This window comes from Rhincodon typus, chromosome 8 (assembly GCF_021869965.1).
Source record: "Rhincodon typus isolate 14 chromosome 8, sRhiTyp1.1, whole genome shotgun sequence".
Classification (NCBI taxonomy): Eukaryota; Metazoa; Chordata; class Chondrichthyes; order Orectolobiformes; family Rhincodontidae; genus Rhincodon; species Rhincodon typus.
The window spans coordinates 76,046,827-76,069,749 of NC_063339.1; the positions used below are offsets into that span (position 1 = coordinate 76,046,827).

The following is a 22,923-nucleotide window of genomic DNA, read 5'->3' on the forward strand; positions in this document are numbered from 1 at the left end:
AATTGCATTTCTTCAGGATCACCTAGGGCTGGAAACTGGAGTGTCTACCGTTCAAAACTAAATTTCTTCAATGTCTTATTGCTTTCAATAGTTCCCCTAATGATAGCATACTTCAGCGTGGTGCTTGATTCTAATGCATCATAGCGTGCATCTGGTCAAGTATGTGTGCATAACCGTTTTAACTGTCAAATTAAGCTTCTCAACTGATCTGATTCTTCCTTAGTTGTTGAATCTTCCATTTGTGAGAATCTGACCTGAATTTAATTAATTTAACATTTTCCAGATAAAACTGTTGACTTCTATGGGGAGGATCAGACACGTTTGAGAAATTTCTGAGATGATAAAATTGTGACAGTTAAAAATTGGAAGTCAGACTTTAGCACTCTAATATCCAACTCTATAGATTTTAAACAGATTAGTTTGGAATAACTTGAAGTCAGTTACTGAATTACTACTTTTTTTTTTGGTGTTTTCAGTATGTTATGCATCACAGAACTTGAAATAAGTTGGGCGGCCACAACCTTTTGACCTTGCATCAGTCTGTCTGTCTTAATGAATCCATGGAACATTTCAACCAATCCACTCCACATGCCGTACACTCATGATCTAGAACCATGTAATTGAACCCGTAACTAGGTCATTCAATATCTCACTGAAGCTTTTGGTGACATTCTTTCTGATAGTCAACAATGTTCTTCTGTCCTCTGTACCTTCCATGTTATGTGTCATCTTGAGCAAATCAATGCATAAGGATGCTTCGAGTCACATCTGAAGTTGTTATTCATTGTTAAAGTCTCATCCTGCTGCCTGTTACAGCTATCAAAGTTTTTTTCTATGCTCTTTCTTTGTGTGTTTTTTTTTTTTTCTTCCTTTCTTTTGTACAGCTGTTTTGACCCAATAATTAAGGGCGTCCATGCTTTTAGCATGGTAACCTCCATTTTTTTAGTGTCATTATTGACAAGTCCATTTGTGCTGTGAAACTGGCTGGAAATTACTTTCTCAAAGTTTGTTTTTGTTTGATCTAAAACCATGTCTTGCTCTTTTGAATCTAATTACCATCAAGACCAAGAGCCTATCCTAGTGCAATCAAACCATTTAAAGCCATATATAGATGAGAGAATTTCCCTGGGGTCCAGTTAACTTGGTTAACTGGTTTGCAATGCAGAGTAATGCCAACAGCGTGGGTTTAAATCCTGGGCTGAGGTTACCACGAAGAACTCCATCTCAACCTCACTTCCTGCCCTAGGCATGATGACCCTCCTGCTGAAACACTACCAGCTATCTCTCTAATACGAGAACAGCCCTGTTGTGCAGTAGGACTATAGCTAACAGTTTCCCAATGGAATCACTTCAAATTGCATATAATTGGTTAAACTCTGTAACATACTCTATCCAGTTTTCTAAAATTATCAGTGTGTCCAGACATGCAATGAGTCATCTTTCATTTAAATTTTAATCATGAATTTTAAAATATCCCAAACTCCTCCACTATCCATTTGCTTAACTTCTAGTTCTGAGAATACTTTGCAGCTGACCATGTTTCTGGCAGGAAACAAAAGTGCCTGGGTTATCCTTGTTTTCTTTTCAACAGGGATATCCCATACATTTTATTTTTCCATTGGTCATAAGGCTCCACTTTATGAAAAGATTAAATCTTGCCATCTTTATACCTGGTGTGTCATCTTTGCTAAAATACTATCCAATTGCAGTCCCTTTTTCTTAAGAAAAATCTTCAATTCAATCTTTCTATCTGAAAATAAACTTTCATTTCCCACTTTCACTTTTTAGTGGTCGTCTTCTCCCACTAGTGTTAGAATAATTTCAAGTTTGTTGAAGAATACAACAAGAATTGAATGAAAGACTTTGGGGTTTTTTTTTTTTGTTGCTTGTCCCTGAGCTTGTATCTCCACTCTAAAACAATCCACCCTAGTGCTGGCTGACTCTTTTATTCATGTTTAAGTTTTTTTTTTTAAAATTCTACTTGTTCAGAAAATTATGACAGCCCTCCAGGGCAAGTGGGGCTTGAACCTGAACCTGAACCTAAACCTTCCAGTCCAGCGGTAGGGAAGCAACCACTGCACCTCAAGATTCATAGACACCATCTAAGTGTGTTTTTAGTCTGTTCCGATGAGGTATGACGCACCTCTGGAGCAGGTGAGACTTTGAGCCAAATGTCTTCTGGATTAGTGGTAGGGACACTGCCTCTGCGTCACAAAAGACCCTACACATTGAAGTATAATTAAGAAGCATTAGTCAACACCTTGACATCTTGCCTTCAACTACTAGGTATTTAACATTTGTTAATAGTACCTATCTGATGCAATCATGGGTGTGATGTTTTCTATGCTCAGAAATACGAATATGCTGATAATCAGAAGTATAAACTAGAATATTGTAAACTTGGCTCTCAATTTTTTATTTTCCTGCGTTGTAGATGGAGAATGTGGGAAAACTTCGCAGGAGCTCTCGAAGAGTCAGCTTTGCAGAGACTAAAGAAGTCAAGTAAGTGAAAGAGGTGGAACTTCACACATTAAAATTCCATTTAACGTGAGCAGAATGTAGGGATTAACTTCTTGCTGATCCACTTTTTTAATTTGACATTTTTCTAATCACCTGTTCAGGAATGTTGTTTTATACCTCTGGAACAAGTGAGATGAGATCGCAGGCCTCTCTGGTCCTGGGGCAGGGAGACTACCAGAAGAGGGCCTGCCAAACTAATAAATGTTGAAATCTGTGTTTGGTGGAGATGACCTGGTAATGGTTAAGTGGTAGAGATCTTGTTTGTTGTTTGTCTGGGGAGATAGGGTAATTAGTTTTATTTCGAATCTTGTTATCTCACTGTTCAGCAGTGCTGTAATTTATAAACAGAAAATAAAGATTAACATTGTTAAAATCAGGTAGTATCTGTGGTGAGAGGGATTTAAGTTTTGAGGTTTGAATTTAAATTTCCCAGCATTTTCTGCTTTAATTTGAATTTCTAGCATCTGCAGTTTTTTTTTCCTGTTCAGAGGTATTGTACTCTACAACAGAAAATCAGACGAGACTGATCTGATAGGGAGGTACTGATTGGTTGTTCTTTATTCTCGACTGCTTTTGACTATATTTGGAGTTTTAAAAAGGATATACTTGCCAACTCAGTGAGCTATTTGCAGCCTTTCATTGAACCTTTTATAAACAGGCACATTTGCAGGTTTTCTTGAGCTTTAACAAACAGAGGTTAGCTTTAATGTACTTAGTCTGGTCAGAGTAAAATAATAAAAACACCCTCTAGCTTTGGCATATACAAAGTATTATTGGCAAGAATAGATTCAGTAATTTAGGGAAAAAAAATGCAAGGGCGTGCAACAGTTGGAAGTTGGTGGTTTAGCTGGTTTCAAGCTGAATTTGATGGTTTTGGGCTTTCCCATGGTCCTGATTCTTGTGCCATGATAATTTCAAGACAAATGGGCAATTTGTCTGTTCTTCTGGGGACAGTTGTGCTGGGTGGAATTGTTTTAAGAAACTGACATTTGCTATGTAGGTAGTTCTGCTAAAATGTGTGTTTCATTAACGTGAATTGGCTGTAACGTGATTGAATAGTGGATGTTGTTTCGATAAGGCAAACTTTCTGCTGTACAAGTATAGCAACTTTCTATATCGATCTTTTTTTTTTTCTCCCTATTATGCAATTTTTGATTGCGATTTTGTATAGCGCAAGGTCTCACAAGAACGCAACTGTTGCGTTATAGGAGAACTGCCTGTACCAAATAGTTACAATCAGCAGACGGGAGTTGGTGGTCAAGAGGAAGACCAGCTAATCAGAAGCCAGTCAGGAGTTTGTCTTTGCAAAGAGATATTAAGGTATGACATGACTGGGAATTAAGTAGTTTATTGTTTGGTGAATATTTCTATTCATCCAAACTAGGGAGTTTCAATTTAGTAACTGTACATATTGAAATAATAATATAACACAGGCAGAACTAGAAACATTATTTGGAAATTTAATCAGTACAACAGTTACTGAATTAACACATTACAGTGGTGTAGTGGTAGTGTTTCATTTCTTTTGACCCTGTTTGAATTCCAGCAAAGAAATTCCAGGATGAAAGAGTGCCCTTTTTGTTGTCCTGTTTACTTTCTAACTGGTTTGCAGCACTGAGTGAGAAACCTATGAAATATTTCTTCTGTATTCTGACCTTCAGTCCCACTGGTAGATTCGCGTAGAGTTGAAATCAGCTTTTTAATGGATATTCTTATGTATTATTAAAAAGGAAAAAGCTAACAGTGTCTACAATTTTGGATGTACTCTCACAAGGTCATCACCACTTACTATCTCTGTAGTCACAAGATCAAAGTCCAGTCTTCAGCACCCCAAAGCCCTCTCTGAGAGGTTGCTGTTTGAGGTTCCCTTTGCATCGTAGATGTGACACTCTTTGTGGATCTGTCTTTCTCGCTTTCTCCAGACAGCCACTTAATGCATTTTTTTTTTTCCTATTCATTTTTGTGGGATGTGGGCATCGCTGCCTGGCCAGCATTTCTTGCCCATCCCTAGTTGCCCTTGAGAAAGTGTTGGTGAGCTGCCTTCTTGAACTGCTGCATTCCTCCTGCTGTGGGTTGACCCACAATGCTATTAGGGAGGGAATTCCAGGATTTTGACAGCGACAGTGAAGGAACGGTGATATATTTCCAAGTCAGGACGGTGAGTCACTTGGAGGCGGTGGTGTTCCCATATATCTGCTGCCCTTGTCCTTCTAGATGGAAGTGGTCGTGGGTTCAGAAGGTGCTGTCTGACGATCTTTGGTGAGTTTCTGCATTCTTGTAGATAATACACACTGCTGCTACTGAGCGTCAGTGGTGGAGGGAGTGAATGTTTGTGGATATAGTGCCAATCAAATGGGCTGCTTTGTCCTGGATGGTGTCAAGCTTCTGGAGTATTGTTGGGGCTGCACTCATCCAGGCAAGTGGGGAGTATTCCATCACACTCCTGACTTGTGCCTTGTAGATGGTGGACAGGCTTTGAGGAGTCAGGAGATGAGTTACTCGCCCCATATTCCCAACTTCTGACCTGCTCTTCTAATCACTCTTAATGTGGTGAGTCCAGCTGAGTTTCTGGTCAATGGTAACCCCCAGGATGTTGATAGTGGGGGATTCAGTGATGGTAACACCATTGAATGTCAAGGGACGATGGTTAGATTTGTCTCTTATTGGTGATGTTCATAGTCTGACATTTATGTGGTGCAAATGTAACTTGCCACTTGTCAGCCCAAGCCTGGATATTGTCCAGATCTTGTTGCATGTGAACGTGGACTGCTTCAGTGTTTGAGGAGTCAGGAATGGTGCTGAACATTGTGCAATCATTGGCGAACATCCCCACTTCTGACCTTATGATGGAGGGAAGGTCATTGATGAAGCAGTTGAAGATGGTTGGGCCTAGAACACTACCCTGAGAAACTCCTGCAGAGATGTCCTGCAGCTGAGATGATTGACCTCCCACGACCACGACCATCTTCCTATGTGTCAGGTATGACTCCAACCAACAGAGCGTTTGCCCCCTGATACCCATTGATTCCAGTTTGCTAGGGCTCCTTGATGCCACACTCGGTCGAATGCAGCCTTGATATCCAGGGCTATCACTCTCACCTCACCTCTTTAATTAAGTTCTTTTGTCCATGTTTGAACCAAGGCTGTAGTGAGGTCAGGAGCTGAGTGGCCCTGGCAGAGCCTAAACTGGGCGTCACTGAGCAGGTGCTGCTTGATAGCACTGTTGATGACACTTTCCATCACTTCACTGATGATTGAGAGGAGACTGATGGGACGGTAATTGGCCGGGTTGGATTTGTCCTGCTTTTTGTGTACAGGACATACTCGGGCAACTTTCCAGATTGTCGGGTAGATACCAGTGTTGTAACTGTACTGGAACAGCTTGGCTAAGGAAACGTCAAGTTCTGGAGCACAAGTCTTCAGTACTATTGCTGGGGTGTTGTCAGGGCCGGTGGCCTTTGCAGTATCCAGTGTCTCCAGCTGTTTCTTGATATCACGTGGAGTGAATCGAATTAGCGGAAGACTGGTATCTTTAATGCTGGGGACCACTGGAGGAGACCGAGATAAATCGTCTACTCAGTACTTCTGGCAAAAGATTGCTGCGAATGCTTCACCCTTATCTTTTGCACTGATGTGCTGGGCTCTTCCACCATTGAGGATGGGGATAGTTGTGGAGCCGCCTCCTCCAGTGAGTTGTTTAATTGTCCACCACATTCACAACTGGATGTGGCAGGAGTGCAGAGCTTAGATGTGATCCGTTGGTTGTGGGATCGCTTAGCACTGTCTATTGCTTGTTGTTTGGCGTGCAAGTAATCCTGTTTGGTGGCTTCACCAGGTTGATACCTCATTTTCAGGCATGGCTGGTGCAGCTCCTGGCATGCCTTCCTGCACTCTTCTTTGAACCAGGGTTGATCCCCTGGCTTGATGGTAATGGTTGAGTGGGGGATATGCTGGGCCATGGGGTTACAGATTGTGTTGGAGTACAATTCTGCTGCTGTTGATGGCTCACGGCACCTCATGGATGCCCAGTCTTGAGTTGCTAGATCTCTGTGAAGTCTGTCCCGTTTAGCATGGTGATTAGTGCCACACAATACGATGGAGGTTGTTCTCAATGTGAAGGCGGGACTTTGTCTCCACAAGGACTGTGCAATGGTCACTCTTACTGATACTGTCATGGACAGATGCAACTGCAGCCGGCAGATTAGTAAGGATGAGGTCAAGTATATTTTTCCCTCTTCGCTCCTGTTGGTTCCCTCGCCACCTGTCGCAGACCCAGTCTAGCAGTTATGTCCTTGAGGACCCGACCAGCTCGATCGCTAGTACTGCTGCCGAGCCACTGTTGGTGGTGGACATTGAAATCCCTGACCCAGAGTACATTTTTGTGCCCTTGCCATTCTCAGTGCATCCTCTAAGTGTTGCTCAACATTGAGGAATACTGATTCATCAGCTCAGGGAGGACGGTATGTGGTAATCAGCAGGAGGTTTCCTTGCCCATGTTTAACTTGAAACCATGAGACTTCGTGGGGTCCGGGGTCAATGTTGAGGACTCCTACAGCAACACCCTCCAGACTGTACATCACTGTGCCGTCTGTGCTGCCGGTGAGACAGGACATATCCAGGGATGGTGATGGTGGTGTCTGGGACATTGTCTGTAAGGTATAATTCTGTTAGTATGACTATGTCAGGCTGTTGCTTGACTAGTCTGTGAAACAGCTCTCCCAATTTTGGCACTAACCCCCAGATGTTAGTGAGGAGGACTTTGCATGGTCGGCAGGGTTGTTTCTGCCATTTTCTTTTCCGGTGCCTAGGTCGATGCCGGGTGATCCGTCCAGTTTCATTTCTTTGAGTCTTTGTAGCAATTGGTACAACTGAGTGGCTTGCTAGGCCATTTCAGGGGGCAGTTGAGTGTCAACCACATTGCTGTGTGTCTGGAGTCACATGTAGACCAGACCAGGTAAGGATGGTAGTTTCCTTCCCTAAAGGGCATTAGTGAACCAGATGGGTTTTTCCACCAATTAGCAATGGATTCGTGGTCATCAATAGATTCTTAACTCCAGATATTTATTGAAATCAAATTCCACCATCTGTCATGATGGGATTTGAGGCCCGGTCCTCAGAGCATTATCTGGGTCTTTGGATTAATGCACCACTTAGTTATATTGTGACTGTAATAATATCAAAGCAAATCCTTAAAGCAATAGCAACTTACCAAAGAACACTTTTGCTGCTAGTTAATGAAAACACATTTGTGTTACACTTTTCATAACCACCTATGGAGCTCCCAAGGTGCTTTTATAGCAATTGTAAGAGATTTTAAAGTGCAGTTACTGTTGGGAGATGAAACATCCACTTTATATGTAAGTTTCCTCAAACAGCAATTAAATAAGGTCGATTCCTTGGTGTTCTTGTTAGGACTGAAAGCAATAAGTTTTCAAAGCAACCCGAATTACCCCAAACAGAGAGATTTATATTTTGATTAAATCTTGTAATTGGGTCATGCTCTCGTGGTGGAACTTCATGACAGTTTGCAAACATTTTCATTTTCATTTATTATGTAAATAGTGAAACCCCTTCACAAGAATGGCAGAAACCGGTTTGGAGAGCCAAAGGGCTTATTCCTGTGCTGTATTGTTCTTTGTTCTATTTTGCCAAGAATACAAAAATGGATATGATCAAAAAGCAGACGAAATCCTAATTTCATTTGTAGAGGAACAGAATTACATGGGAACTGAAGTCATGTATCAGCTGTCCACAATTTTGGTTAGAGTACACCTGGAATGCCTGCAGCTGAATGTTACCAGGACTTGGGATTTAAACTGAGAAGATGTCTGGAAGTTTGAAAGCCAGTGGGTTATTTGATTGAGGGCTTCGCAGCGTAAAGATAGCAACAATTGGGAGAAAATACTTTTGCAAACTGTGGTTTTTAAGAACAGGAGACATGTTAAAATTAACCAGATATTTCAAGAGTGAAGTTAGGATTTGACTACATGTAAAAGGTGATAGAAATTTGTACCTCTCCTGAAAACTGCAATTAATGCTAATCAAATGTTAATTTTTAAGTTGGTGGAAGTTTCTGGTCACTGATCAGCCACAGTATCAATGAGAGTAGTATAGGCTCGAGAGGCTAAATGTCTTCTGTCCTATCTTCCTGAAATTGGTTTCTGTGATTAGATCAGCTATTGACCACTGAAGTACAAAGGCTGAAAACTTAGGCATTGTGGATCTCACATTTTCTCTTTCCTTTCCTGTTCAGGGAGTTTGTGACTGATAAAATGATGATGATCATGCAAGATGTAGAAAATGGTAAGTATGATTCCATTTCAGAACACAGATGCTGTGTGAGTTACTTCTTTTTATCTCGGGACAGAAAAAAAACTTCAGAGAAAATGATTGGGATCAAGAAACTTCCGATCAAGAATTGGCCACTCTTCAGGGAAGCAGGGAGGCATACTGTTCACAGGGCTTCACCGGATGCCCCGGGACCAGTAGGAAGGGCACTAAACTAAGTAGGTGGATGTTCACATTGGGAAGACTGTTTATCAACTTTCTCGATGATGATTCAGTGGTGCAAGTTGGTGATAAGAGTGGTGATAAATAGTGTGACAGGAAGGGGCAGAGTATGCAAACAAGAGTATCAGTAAATAACGTTAGAATAAGAAAAATTAGGAACAGAATTAAAGGCTTTTTATCTGAATGCATGCAGTAGAGAGATCAAAATGGACTCTTTGTGCATCATTCTTGAGGGCAGATTCTTGATTTTTGGGAGTACTTTTTTGTTCCTCATTATCTCAAATGCATTATTAAATGATGCAATTGCATATTAACGTTTACCTGCTGTAAATGTGTTCAATTTTTAAAAGGTTTTTCTCTTTAAAAAGAGAATATACCACAAATACCAAAGATTGTATACAGATTGTTTTTAACTTTTTTATACATTTTAAGGGATAAGAGTATAACTGCCTAGGCCAGACCTGATAAGGATGGCAGTTTCCTTCCCTAAGGGACACTAGTGGACAAAATGGATTTTTCTGACAATTAACAGTGGTTTTGTGGTCACCATTAGACTCTTAATTCCAGATATTTATCTGCCATGATGGGATTCCAACCAGGGTCCCCAGAATATTGCCATGATTTCTGGATTAAAAGTATAGTGATAAAACCACAAGACCATTGCCTTCCATTAAATCTTTTAACCTGGAATTTGTAAGTATGATATTTTTGTTAGATTATGATAAATAAAGCTCCCAAACTGTGTTTCATAAATGGGGTTGTGGAAGAACGTGAACTGACATTGAATGATTCAAATTTAGCAGGTGACAAACTAGATTGGGAAAATTTGACCGATTTATGAATTAAACAAATTCAGAGCATCACCTTGGGTCAACTTTCAAAAATTATACATTCAGTTTGAATCAAATTTTTTTCCCAACACCAGCCATAAATGGGCCGATCTTCCAAAGCTGCTAATCCCCTCACTCAACAGCTGCGTGATCCACTGAAACTCTCCACCCTACTTTTGCAGTCCAAAAATAATCTCTCCAGTATTGGGCTCCTCTTCTCTTTTAGGAAATGTTTTGCATAATCGTTTGTTGACCTGTTGAAGCCAAATAAGTGTGTGTATATATAGATTCTTCACTGTACATCCACTATTTCTCAACTTCCCAAGTTTCACCTTTTCTGTACTGATAGCACACCCTTCCACTTTTTAGCAAGGATTCAGACTCATTTTTTTTTTTAACAAAAATGTTTAAGAAAATTATAATGAGTAAAATAGCTAATGATATTAATATGGAGAGTTTCTATAATCATATGTAAATCAGTTATGTCCCTCAGCTTAAACCGCCACCAGTTGTCTTGCTTACTAATGAGAGATCAGCCCGGTGTTCCAGTAGGGCTATGGTGACTTTTACCATATAAAGTCTTAGTGGCTAAAGTAAATGTTGGATTGTTAGAGGATGAGACTCGGGTATTAATAATGCAGGAACAAGGAAATGGCACAGACTTTTAACAAATGTTTTATCTCTTCAGTAAAAAATAAAAGAAGTATTCCAGCATCAACAGAAAATAGACCAGGGAAGAATTTAAAACAATTGCTAGAGACAGTATGAGGAAAACTTATGTGATTAAAGACTAATGAGTCTTGTGGACCTGATGACCTGCACCAAAATGTCTTAAGTGACTGCAGAGATGGTGAATGCGTTGTATTGTTTTCTTCAAAGCTTTCCATATTCTGGAAAGGTGTCAGTGATTTAGAAAGCTGCAAAATTAACATCTCCACTTAAGAGTGAAATAGAAAGCTGGAAATTTATAGACCAGTTGGCCTAATATCATTTGTTTTCAAAATCTGTTATTGAGAAAATAGTAGGATATTTCACAAATCATAGAATCAGACAGAATCAGAATGATTTTTACAAAAAGAGAGCAATGTTTGAAAAATTCACTAGAGCTCTTTTGCGGATGTAAAAAGAGGGTAGACTGAAAGGAACCAGATGTTGTGTATTTGGATTTCCAAGAGATATTTGATTTCATGCCACATAAGAGTTTACAAGGTAAGAGTTTATGCTGTTGGGGAAATTAACAAGGATAGAGAATTTGGCTAATGAACAAGTAGCTGAGCTAGGTTAAATGGCTCATATTCAGATTAGCAAAAATTAATCAGATCAGTCCTGGGCCTCAGTTATTTGTAATCTATGTTAATGGCTTGGATAAAGGGACTAAAGGATGCCTTGTGGCATAGTGAGTAGTGTCTCTGAGCCAGAATCTGCAGGATCATTTCAAGATGAATGGCTAAGGAAGGTGTGTTTGGAACACAGCCAAATCCATTCAGTGTCAACTTGTAGATCGTTCCAAGAAACATTAGTCGCAGGCAGGAAGAACAGGAGACCTTCCTGGTCAGTAATGTGATGGAGACAAAATTGAAGCCTTTACCATCACTATTCAAAGTTCTGAACTACAAAGTGGGCAGTACAGTGGTTAGCACTGCTGCCTCACAGCACCAGTGACCCAGGTTCGATTCCAGCTTGCGTGACTGTGAAGTTTGCACGTCCTCCCGGTTTCTCCATGGGTCTTCTCCTGTTTCCTCCGTAGTCCAAAGATGTGCAGGTTAGGTGTATTGGCCATGCTAAATTGCTCCATGCTGTCCAGGGATTGCAGGTGAGGTGGATTAAACATGGTAAATAAGAAGTTACAGGGATAGGGTGTAGGTATAAGTCCAGGTGGGATGCTCTTTAGTGCAGACTCGATGAGTCAAATGGCCTCTTCCTGCACTGTAGGAATTCTATAATTCTGTGATTCTAATGTATAGGTAATAGGTGAGGCCTGGTTGAGACAGCTGGGCACCTGGTGTGGATCAGATTGATGTGAACAGTATTGGATATATGATCCCTATTTTGACTGGGGTGGATTCTGGACCAGCCTGCTTATCTTAACGATGGTAGAGGTTGTTGTGCTGTGTGACAGAACTGCCTTTGTGCAGAGAATTGAAGGAAAAGAAAAGGGCCAAGTATGTTGCAGCCAAATTTGTTGTTGATACAAAAGAAAATAAGTTGAGGATGATGCGAAGACAGCAAATTGAACTAAGTTAAGTGAGTGGGCAAAAAAGTGGCAGATGAGATGTAATGTGGGACAGTTGAAGTTAACCACTTTGGTGCAAAAATAGTTAAGCAGGAGAGACTCGACTAGAGAGAGACAACCCTACAGAAGGATTCTGGATTCTTTGTATATGAATCAGGTTATCATTCAGGTACACCAAGTAGTTCTTAGTAATATTTTCTGTTTAAACATTAAAATTGGAATACTGACAAAAAGGATTAAGGTTTTTGTCCATTTTGTAATTGCTGAAATATTATTTTTTTAGGAGAAGACAGCCAAAAGGAGAACCAGCCAGCAGTGTTAGAAAGGTAAAGACACTTTTTTGTTTAGTTTATTTAATCATTTGCAAGCCATGGATATAGCTGGCATGCCCAATACATTGCCTATCTCTAGTTGCTGTTGAGTAGGTGGTGTGCTGACTTGAACTGCTACTACCTGTGTGTTGAAACAACTCCCACAGGGCTGAAAGTGAGTGCCTTCTCTAATATATCTTAGTTTGAAGGGATGCCGGGCTTGTTGAACTTTATTGGAGCTGCTTTGATCCAAGTGTGAAGTGTCCCAGCACACTTTTAACTTGTATCTTTACAGAGAGTAGGAAAGCTGTGGGAAGTCAACAACAGCTCAGGAGGTACAGTGCACCAACAAGTTATCCCTTCTACAATATTGTTTGTGCATTGCAAAAGGTTAACATATTTAACAGTACACACTCATGCACAACAAAAAAAGGAACATTCTTTCAAAGTTGAGTCACTTGCTATAGAATAACTAGCCTTTGACCTTGTCTTATAGTCACAGTGCTTACATGACTGGTTAAGTTTCTGATTGATGGTGATGTCAGGCTCTTGATGGTGGAGGATTCACTGATATTCAAATGACACAATAAATGGATTCTCTTGTTAGAGGTGCTCATTGTTTTGTCAGGCCTTACTACCTATAAGGACTACTTCAATATATGATGTGTTGCAAATGAAACTGACTTGTGTGCAATCATAAGTGAACACCCACTTTTGACCTGAAAGTTATGAAGTCATACAGGATATGATCACAACCACTAGAGAGCTTTCTCTCTGATTTTTATTCTATTAAATTTTAAAAGATCTGCCAGAAGTCAAACATGGTAAAATGCTGCCTTAAATTAATACAATTTATTCATGGCTTGTTTCTGATATTCACTTAAATTGTCTGTGTTTGGACCAAGGTTGTAATGAGATCTGGAGTTAAGTGATCTTGTTGTAACTCTTAATGATCACAGGTGAGCAACTTGTTGGTGAGTAGGTCATGCTTGATAGTGCTGTCAAGGAACTCTTTCTAATCTCCACTTATAAATAAAGGGTGACTTGGTGATGGGATACTGGCCTCTGTGGATTTATTTCAGTGGTGACGAAAGAAAAGCACACACCTGAAGAAATTCACTTGCAACAGTCATCTTTGAATTAGGGTAAGCATTTCTGGCATCATGTCGTTATTTGGGAAGCTTAACTCGTTCAATCCTGCTGTCGAAGACTGTGCCCAGTATGTGGAAAGAATGCATTATTTTTTCTGGGTAAATGACATTGGGACAAATGAAAAGCAACGAGTAATTCTCCTGACAGCTTGTGGACCTGCAACTTTTTCGGTTATTAAGAGTGTAAATTTCCCTGAGGCACCAGATACTAAAACCTGTCAAGGAATATTATGACTCCAAGCCTCCTCTAATTCTGAGATACCATTGATTTTGCTTGGCCATTCGAGAACCATTGTAATCTGTGTTGGGTTTTTGACTAAATTAAGACAACTGGCAAAGGCATGTGACTTTGGTTTAATCCTTAATGAAATGCTGAGAGACCATTTGGTATGTGGGATTAATGATATAACCATGCAAAAGCCCCAGCTGAATCTCAAACAGGCATTACAACTATCTTTATTATTGGAAAATACAACAAGTGGACCGTATGACTTGCGGAATATTCTGATGGAAGTGGACACTTTGTTTGACTGAGATTGGGGGACACCACTTAACTGAAGGCATTTGCATAGCCTCACTCAGGCTATATCCTGAACAGAGGGATTCTAGGTATACCCACAGAAAAACCCCAAAACAAAGCTGAGCTTCAGCCAAACAGTTAAAATTTTCTTCAGGATCTGGCCCACCAAGCGATTGTAATTGCTGCCAGTAGGTGGACGAGAAACAGCAAAAGAGTCCCATTAGACCTAAATTGAGTAAGCGAACTCAAAGGTTGGTGTCCAGGAGAGTCCACACACTGGAAAGTCCACCTACATCTGGTTTGGAATGGTTAAATTGCTTAGCAACACCCAAATCCAAACCAATCAAAATAAGCCTGGTTAAACGATCATCCAGCGCTAATAGAGGTCAATACCACCGCAGTGATTGCAAAACCAGTCTTTAACCAAATTCACCCTTGACTCCAACCCTTCAGTTTGCACAAGACCTTGGCAAGACTGAGAATCTATACCGGGGAATCCTTACGGATTAAGGGTACAATGTTAGTTCCGGTCTCTCATGACAAGCAGCTGATTCAGCTACCACTGATTGTAATAAAAGGCTCAGGCTCAGGCTCAAGCTGGATGGCAAAATTGGTTGAGAAAGATTTACCTAGATTGGCTCAACTTTTTTTTTGATTGGAGTGATGTCCTAATTAACTCCATCGAAGTTTCTTCAGTAGAGTCTAGGGACTATCAAAGGAGCCAAGGCCACCTTGCATGTTGACCAAGTAGCAATTCCACAATTCTGCAAGGCCCGTCCAAAGCCATTTGCCTTGCAGACAGAAGTAGAAGTAGAAATCAGGAGGCTGGAAAGCGAAGGAATCATCAAACTGGTCCAGATTGTGGAATGGGCAGCACTGTTTGTGTCAATTGCAAAGCCTGGTGGGTCAGTTCGCCTTTGTGGGGATTTCAAACAAACGGTAAACAGCTTTTCACAGCTGGATAAATACCCAGTACCTTGCATAGAGGATTTATTTGCAAAGCTAACAGTGGGGTATCCTTCATGAAGCTGGATATAAATTGCTAACTTGCAATTGCAGTTATGTGAAGATTCCTAGAAGCATGCTATATTTAATACCCATAAGGATTTGTACCAATATATGATACTGCCATTTGGTGTACTGTCAGGCTGCGCAATGTTTCAGTGGACAACGGAGAACATTTTACAAGGTCTACCCCAGGTCGCCAGTCATCTGGATGACATGCTAATAACAGGGAAGTTCAATGAGGAGCACTTAGAGATCTTGGGGCATAGCCCTTAGATATTTCCCCCATGTGGGTATATGCCTTAGAAGAGAAAAATGTGTGTTCCAGGCACCCAAAGTGACCTACTTGGGCTAGAGTCAACAAAATCGGGTTAGGCAGTTGGAAGAGGTGGTTCGATCTTTCCTTGGGCTGGTGAATTATTACGGAAAGTTCACACATAAGCTGGCTTCCATCCTGGCACCTTTTTACATCAACTCTTTAAAAAAGGTTCAGCTTTGAAAATTGTCATGTAGCCAAGCCATCACTTTTAGGGAAGTGAAGAAACACCCCCTAAGATGTTGGCACACTATGATTCCAAGTGAGGTCTGCTATTTACACGTGATGTCTCCTTCTATGGCATCGAGGTAGTATTAGCTCATAGATGGCTTAATGGAAAGGAGTGCCCAATAACGTATGCATCCAGGACTTTGGCTAATGCAGAGCATAAATACACCCAGATAGAGAAGGAAGGTTTGGCAGTCATATTTGGTGTCAGGAAATTCCACCAATACTCCCTTTGTTACAATAACGGACCACAAACCCCTGCTAGGCCTGCTCAAAGAGGACAAAGCAGTGCTGACCATAGTTTCAGGCCAAATTTAGCGGTGGGCTCTAATACTAAGTGCGTATAACTACAAGTCAGAAAACTGTCTGGGAGGCCAAGTCTCAAATGTGGATGCATTGAGCTGCCTCTTGCTGGCAGATACACCACTGGTGGTACCACCACTGGAAGAGCCTGTAATGGTTTTTAAGTATTCTGAACACACTTGAGGTCACAGCTGACAATATCAGACTTTTGACAAAGATAGATCCAGTCCTGGAAAAAACTGAAACCCCTCACCATGGGGGAAACCAAAGGGCCATCACAACCAGAATTGGAACCTTTTTGGACCCAGAGAGACCAGATCACATTAGAGGACAACATATTATGGGGAGCAAGAGCGATTGTCTCAAGCGACGTGACCCTCCACCAGGGTCATTCAAGGGTTTCCAAAATGAAGATGTTGGCAAGAAGTTGCACCTCGTGGCTAGGATTGGATACAGACATGATCAAGCTATGCCCAGAGCACCAACAAGGACAAAAATTAACACCAGCATCAGAACGTTGTGGGAATGGCTAGGTAAACCCCAGACTTGGTTATGTGTCGACTATGCAGGCTCTTTGATGGGCTCGATGTTCTTAGTCATTGTGGGGACCCACTCACAGTGGCTGGTTGTGTGTAGAGTTCGTTCATCAAACATGGGGATGACAATAGAAAAACTGCACGCATCTTTCACAATACATGGACTGCTGAATGTGTTGGTCACATATAACAGGCCATTGCTTACACGCTGCCCATGTCAGAGGCAGAGTTGAAGGAACCTGACCAGGTACTAAAATGCCCCAGAAGGAGCTACAAAAAAAAACAATTGCCTTCGGACTCTGGGGAGTGATATAGTGATTATAGCGAGGTCGGCCAAGCGGACCTCATAAAATATAAGTTCCCCAATTCAGGCTGCTAATCTCATCCAATCAGGCAGTCCTGGTTGACAAAATATAAAAAGGAGTGTCGGGGTTCTTTTTCACTCAGAGCTGCGTCAGTGTGAAGAACTCTACATGTGGAAATAAAGGATGACTTGGTGACGTGATACTGGCCTCTCTGGAGTTATTTCAGTCATTGGTGCTGCAGTGTGCATTTAATTTGAGGTTATACGATGGAAGTTTGATTTTACTATCAGTATGATGTTTCCGAAGGGCATTTTATCAGCATAGAGGGCTTTTAGAGAATAATTATTTTGTCGTCTGGAGGGTCACTGGAGGGCACCCAGTGGTAAATGCTACACAATGCAGGCTGTGTGTTACAATGTAGTTTTTGTAAACTTGCCATTGAACCTATATTTACTGTTTTTCTGTTTTGAGATTGAATCATTCAACAATATTTTTCACTTTTGTTTTAATGAATTGAAGTTTTGATCATCTATGTTACATTATTATATGTTGGCATTGTGAAATTACTCATGAACTGTGTGGTACAATTTTAAAGCAGATGCAGGATCAGACAGTTGGCATTTTTTATTAATTTTGTGGACATGGGCATTGCTGGTTGGCTGGCATTTTTTTGTCAATCCTTGGTTACCCTCGAAGGTGTTGGTGAGTTGCTTTCATAAACTGCTGCATGCTGAGGGTTGACCCACAATGCTATTATGGAGGGAATTCCAGGATTTTTGATCCAACGACATTAAAGTAATGGCAATATATTTCCAAGTCAGGATGGTAACTGGCTTGGCAGGGCACTCGCAGGTGGTGGCCTTGTCCTTCTAGATGGAAGTAGTCGTGGGTTTGGGAAGTGCTGCCTAAGTAACCTTAGTGAATTCCTGCAGTTCATCTTGAAGATGGTACACACTGGTTCTAAGCATCGGTGGTGGATGTTTGTGAATGTGATGCCAATGAAACGGGCTGCTTTGTCCTGCATGGTATTAAGCAGCTTGACTGTCATTGAAGCTGTGCCCATCCAGGCAAGAGGGGAGTGTTCCATTGCACTCCTGACTTGTGCCTTTTAGATGGTGGACAGGCTTTGGGGAGTTAGGAGGTGAGTTACTCATTACAGTATTCCTAGCCTCTGACCTTATGTTGTAGCCACTGTGTTTGTGGCAAGTCCAGTTGAATTTCTGGTCAGTGGTAACACTTTGAAAATCAAGGGGCAGTGGTGAGATGGTTATTGACTGGCATTTGTGTGGGGCAAATTTTGCTTTCCATTTGTCAGCCCAAGCTTGGATATTGTACAGACTTGTTGTATTTGAACATGGACTGCTTTGATATCAGAGTCGTCCCCAACAGTGCTGAGCATTGGAGCAGTCATCAGCAAACATCCTTACCTCAAACCTTTTTATGATGGAGGGAAGTCATTGAAGCAGCTGGAGATGATTGGGCCTAGGACCTGAGCAACTCTTGCAGAGATGTCCTGGAGCTGAGTTCACTGAGCTTCAACAACCACAACCATCTTCAGGTATGACTCCAACCAGTGGAGAGTTTATTCCCTGGTACCCATTCATCCAGTTTTGCTTGGACACCTTGATGCAACACTTGGTCAAATGTGGCTTAGACATCAAGGGCTGTCATTCTGTCACCTCCATCTCAGCTATTTTGTCCACATTTGAACCAAGGCTGTAGTGAGATCAGGAGCTGACTGACTCTGGGCATCACTCAGCAGGTTAGTGCTGAGCAGGTACTGTTTGATAGCACTGCAATCACTTTACTGATCAAGAATAGACTGATGGGGTGGTAATTGGTCAGGTTGGACTTGTCCTGCTTTTTGTGTGCATTAGTGAGCCAGGTGGGTTTTTTGGACAATTGACAATGGTTTTGTGGTCATCAGTAGGTTCTTAATTCCACTTTTTTTTTATTATTGAATTCAAATTTTGCCATCTACTGTGGTGGGTTTTGACCTCGGGTCCTCGGAACATTTGCTGAGTTTCTGCATTAATAGTCCAGCAATAATATCACTGGGCCATCGCCTCCATCATGCGCACATACAAGCTTTTTGAAGATGGTAGAAAATGTTGTATAAAGAACCTTTTGTTTAAAAAAGGTGTACAGGACACTTGATTTTATAAATAGAGCATGGAAAACGAAAAGAAAAATTTTTTTTAAAAGAAAACACCTGTGCCTGGCTTTGGTATTGTGGCCAATAATGGGCAGCATGCTTTAGAAATATTGTCAAGATCTTGGAGATGGTATAGAGGAAATTTACAAGAATTGGACCACGGATGAATACTTAAGTTGCATGAAATGACTAGGAAAAACTGGACTTGTTTTCCTTTTGAGCAGACAGTTTTAAATGGCAATTTTGATTCAGGCATTCAAAATTATAAAGGTTTTCAGAGATAAGGCAACAGCTTGTAGCTGACAAAGGAGTCAGTAACCAAAGCATAATGATTTAAGATTCTTTTCAAATGAAATAAGAGACAATGAATTGTTTTTTTTTTTTTTTGCTTAATTGACGTACATTATTATTTGGAATACACTTCCTGGAAGTGTGGTGGAAATAAGAATAAATTTGAATATTGAATTGAGTAAATAAATGAACGGGGCAAGATTTGCAGAGAAGATTTGAAAGAAGAAAAGAATGGATCAATTGGGTCATTCTCACTCAATAGTGATATTTAATGGATACAAATGAATTCAAGGATGTCTTTACAACCATTTCTGAACTCTTCATTATTCTCTTGCATTTCCTGAATAAAACATCCTCCTTCCATCCCAATGGATAAACTATCATGAAACTTGTAGCCAGCGGAAAACTGTGTTTTGTTACAGCTTGATGCTGTGCAATTTGATAGTTTAAAACGTGGAATGCATGAGCCATGTTTCTCAAGTGCAACAATTGAAGCTAAATTTAAATTTGTTTGCTTAAAGGTATGTAATGTATGCAATAGAAACATATTTTTATTTTGTAGAGACATGATGCCACAAAAGACAAATTACAGTATTGCTGGTGAGTAAGCAATTCCACTTTTAATCATTCCTTTTAATAACTTTTTTGGAAGGTTTTGTATCTATTCATTTTGGAGGTGCTGCATTCTGACATAATAGACAGCACAATAGAGACCACACAATATAGAATGAGGGGAAAGTTTTCAACTTTTTTTACATTCCACTTGCAGCATTTTATTTAGATTATTTGCATTTCTCATCTGTCTTTTACTTCATGTTCATTGTTCTGTACATTTGTGCTAAAATGCTTTAGGTTTGAGGTTGTAGACATGCTCGCCGAGCCAGTAGGTTTGGTTGCAAACGTTTCGTCACCCTGCTAGGTAACATCGTCAGTGCGCCTCTGGTGAAGCACCGATGTTCTGTCCCGCTTGTTATTTATATGCCTTGGTTTTCTGGGGTGGTTGGTATTGCTTCCGGTTTTGTTTCTCAGTGGTTTGTACACCAGGTCTATTTCAATGTATTTGTTGACGGAGTTCCGGTTGGAATATCAGGCCTCCAGGAATTCCCTGGCGTCTCTCTGTTTGGCTTGTGAGCTTATCAATGTGTTGTCCCGGTCAAATTTGTGTCCCTCGTTGTCTGTGTGTAGTGAGACAAGTGAGAATTGGTCATGTCTCTTGGTGACTAGTCGTTGTTCGTGTATCCGTATAGTCAATTTTCTTCTGGTTTGGCCTGTATAATGTTTCTCAAAGTCCTTGCATGGTATTTTGTATATTACCCTAGTTTTGCTGGTTTTGGGTATGGGATCCTTTACATTCATCAGTAGCTGTCGTAGGGTGGTTGTCGGTTTGTGGGCTACTCTGATTCCTAGGGGTCTGAGTAGTCGTGTGGTCATCTCTGAAATGTTCTTGATGTATGGTAGTGATTCTAGTCATGTTGTGTCTTCTTGTTTGTGGTCTGTCTTGGAGGTAACAGTGGAACACGTTCAACACAGAAGAGATAACGGACTCACGGAAAAAGTACAACAGACCATCAGACAGACAATAGTTGGGACTATCAACTAACAGCCAAAAAGGAAAATGGAACGCATAAGAGAGGAAAGCCCTGGAAAGACCCAAGAAAAACAGGAACATAATCTTACCCGCACACAAAGGAAGCATGACACTAATCTTCAATAGAACCCAATACGTCGAGAAAGCTAACGCAGTGCTAGCAGATACCGATACCTACCAACAGATGGCAATAGACTCAACACCATAGCTGGGAAACAGGATTACAATGATCCCAAAGAAATAACGCAACTCGGGAGACGTCAGCAAGATAGACTACCAAAAAAATGAAGCCAGCCAACACCACCTGATTCTACAGACTCCCCAAGATACAAAAATTGTGGGATCCCCCTCAGACCCATTGTCTCAGTGCCAGGTACACTAACATATAGATTTGCCAAAGAACTACAACAGAAATTTAAATACTTAGGGGACAACACTACCTACTCCATCCACTCAGCCCAAGAAGTCATCAACATCATCAATGACACCAGAATAGATGAGGACGAGATGATGATATCCTTCAACGTAACAGCGCTATTTCGATCCATAAACATTGACCTAACCAAATAAACAATTGCCACACTGCTAGATGAATCAAGTAAGCAGACAACCCAGGACACCAACAACATCAACAGGGACACCACCATAAAACTACTAGATTTGTGCCTCACAACCGACTTCCCCTTCAACAGCACATACAAAGTGAATGTATGGACACATGAACGCCAACTAGCCACCAAGAGACATGATCAATTCTCACTTGTCTTACTACACACAGACAATGAGGGACACAAAATCGACTGGGACAACACATCGAAGTCCTGTGTACAAACCATTGAGGAACAAAACTGGAAATAATACCAACCACCCCAGCAAACTGAGGCATATAAACAACAAGCGGGACAAAACACTGATGCTTCGCTGGAGGCGCACGGACGATGTTACCTAGCAGGGTGATGAAACGTTTGCAACCAAACACACCAGCTTGGCGAGCGTGACTACAACCTCATCCACAACCTGAGCAACAAATCTTCTCGAGATTTAAATGCTTTAGATTTGTTGCAAATATCTTTGTGTCGAATTCTAAATGCTTCCTCCATGCTTGTGTGATTGCATCATTATGACTTGCTCATTTGTCTATTCAGACCCGTGGTGTATGTTTGACTGGCTAGCTCATGAACACTTTTCTGTAAATGAAATAAGGATCTGATTAGCCACTCTGTGCGGATAGGAAAATGCATTTGCTTATTGAAGCTAAATTTCAGATTCTCTCCCTATCTTGCTTAAGCCATAGGGTAGAGAATTTTAAGCTTTGGGCTGCATTTAATAGGATAAATGATAAAAATATAAAGTGAAAGATTTGTTTTTGAAATACTTCATTTTATTTCTGTTTTGTTTGAAGCTGGGGTTACAAATATAGATAAATGTAAGTGGAAGATTTTGCAAGGAACTTGTGCTCCAATCAGAGGCCCTGTGTGCTGCTCTAGGCTTACTGGCGAATCTATCGGCAGGAGATTCAGGAGAGAGGGTATATAGAGAAGAAGGATAGTAGTGATAAAGAGGAAAAGTGGTAAGATCGTGGGAGAGGCAAGCAGGCTGAGAAAGGAGGAAACCGAAGTCTAAAAGTCCATTCACTTCTGATTCCCCCATGCTCAAAGCCAGCATGGAGTATTACCAACTAGAAATGACCCATTGTCCACATTAGTTAAACGTAACTGCTTGGCTCAATCCAAATCACTGCTTCATTCCCTGTTAATCATGAATTGAGGCCAATTCTGTCTTTGCAGATCTGCTTCTTAATCATAAAGGCAAAAGTTGGCTTTTTTTTTAAGGTTTGCTGCTTTCCATTTTCTAATGGTAATTTCTATTAATTATTCAAACCATTAATTTATTGCTTTTTAAAATTTTTTTTTTTGGTTAAGTTCATTTACGATTGTGGCAGTCCTTATCTTTTTGAAGTTTGGTTATTGGCCTCTTGTGGAAGAGAGAAATTTAAATGTGACGCTATCCCATGCAAAAACCTGGCCATCCAAATTTAGCTGATACTGTTCCTTATTTTGTTTTAGGAAAAAATTATCTTGTCAAGTTACTTACTTGTTTAAGGTCTATTGAGCATGTTGG

The 22,923-nt window shown here is 40.8% G+C and overlaps 1 protein-coding gene across 1 annotated transcript in view; it reads left to right on the forward strand.

Annotated features, from left to right (window-relative positions):
• knl1 (kinetochore scaffold 1) overlaps positions 1-22,923 on the forward strand; it is a 95,836-nt gene that overhangs the window by 18,435 nt on the left and 54,478 nt on the right. Inside the window, exons 5-8 of the mRNA XM_020526688.2 lie at positions 2,435-2,502; positions 8,774-8,823; positions 12,377-12,419; positions 19,777-19,814. Of these exons, the coding sequence (XP_020382277.1) occupies positions 2,435-2,502; positions 8,774-8,823; positions 12,377-12,419; positions 19,777-19,814 (199 nt within the window). The remainder of the gene's footprint in view (positions 1-2,434; positions 2,503-8,773; positions 8,824-12,376; positions 12,420-19,776; positions 19,815-22,923) is intronic.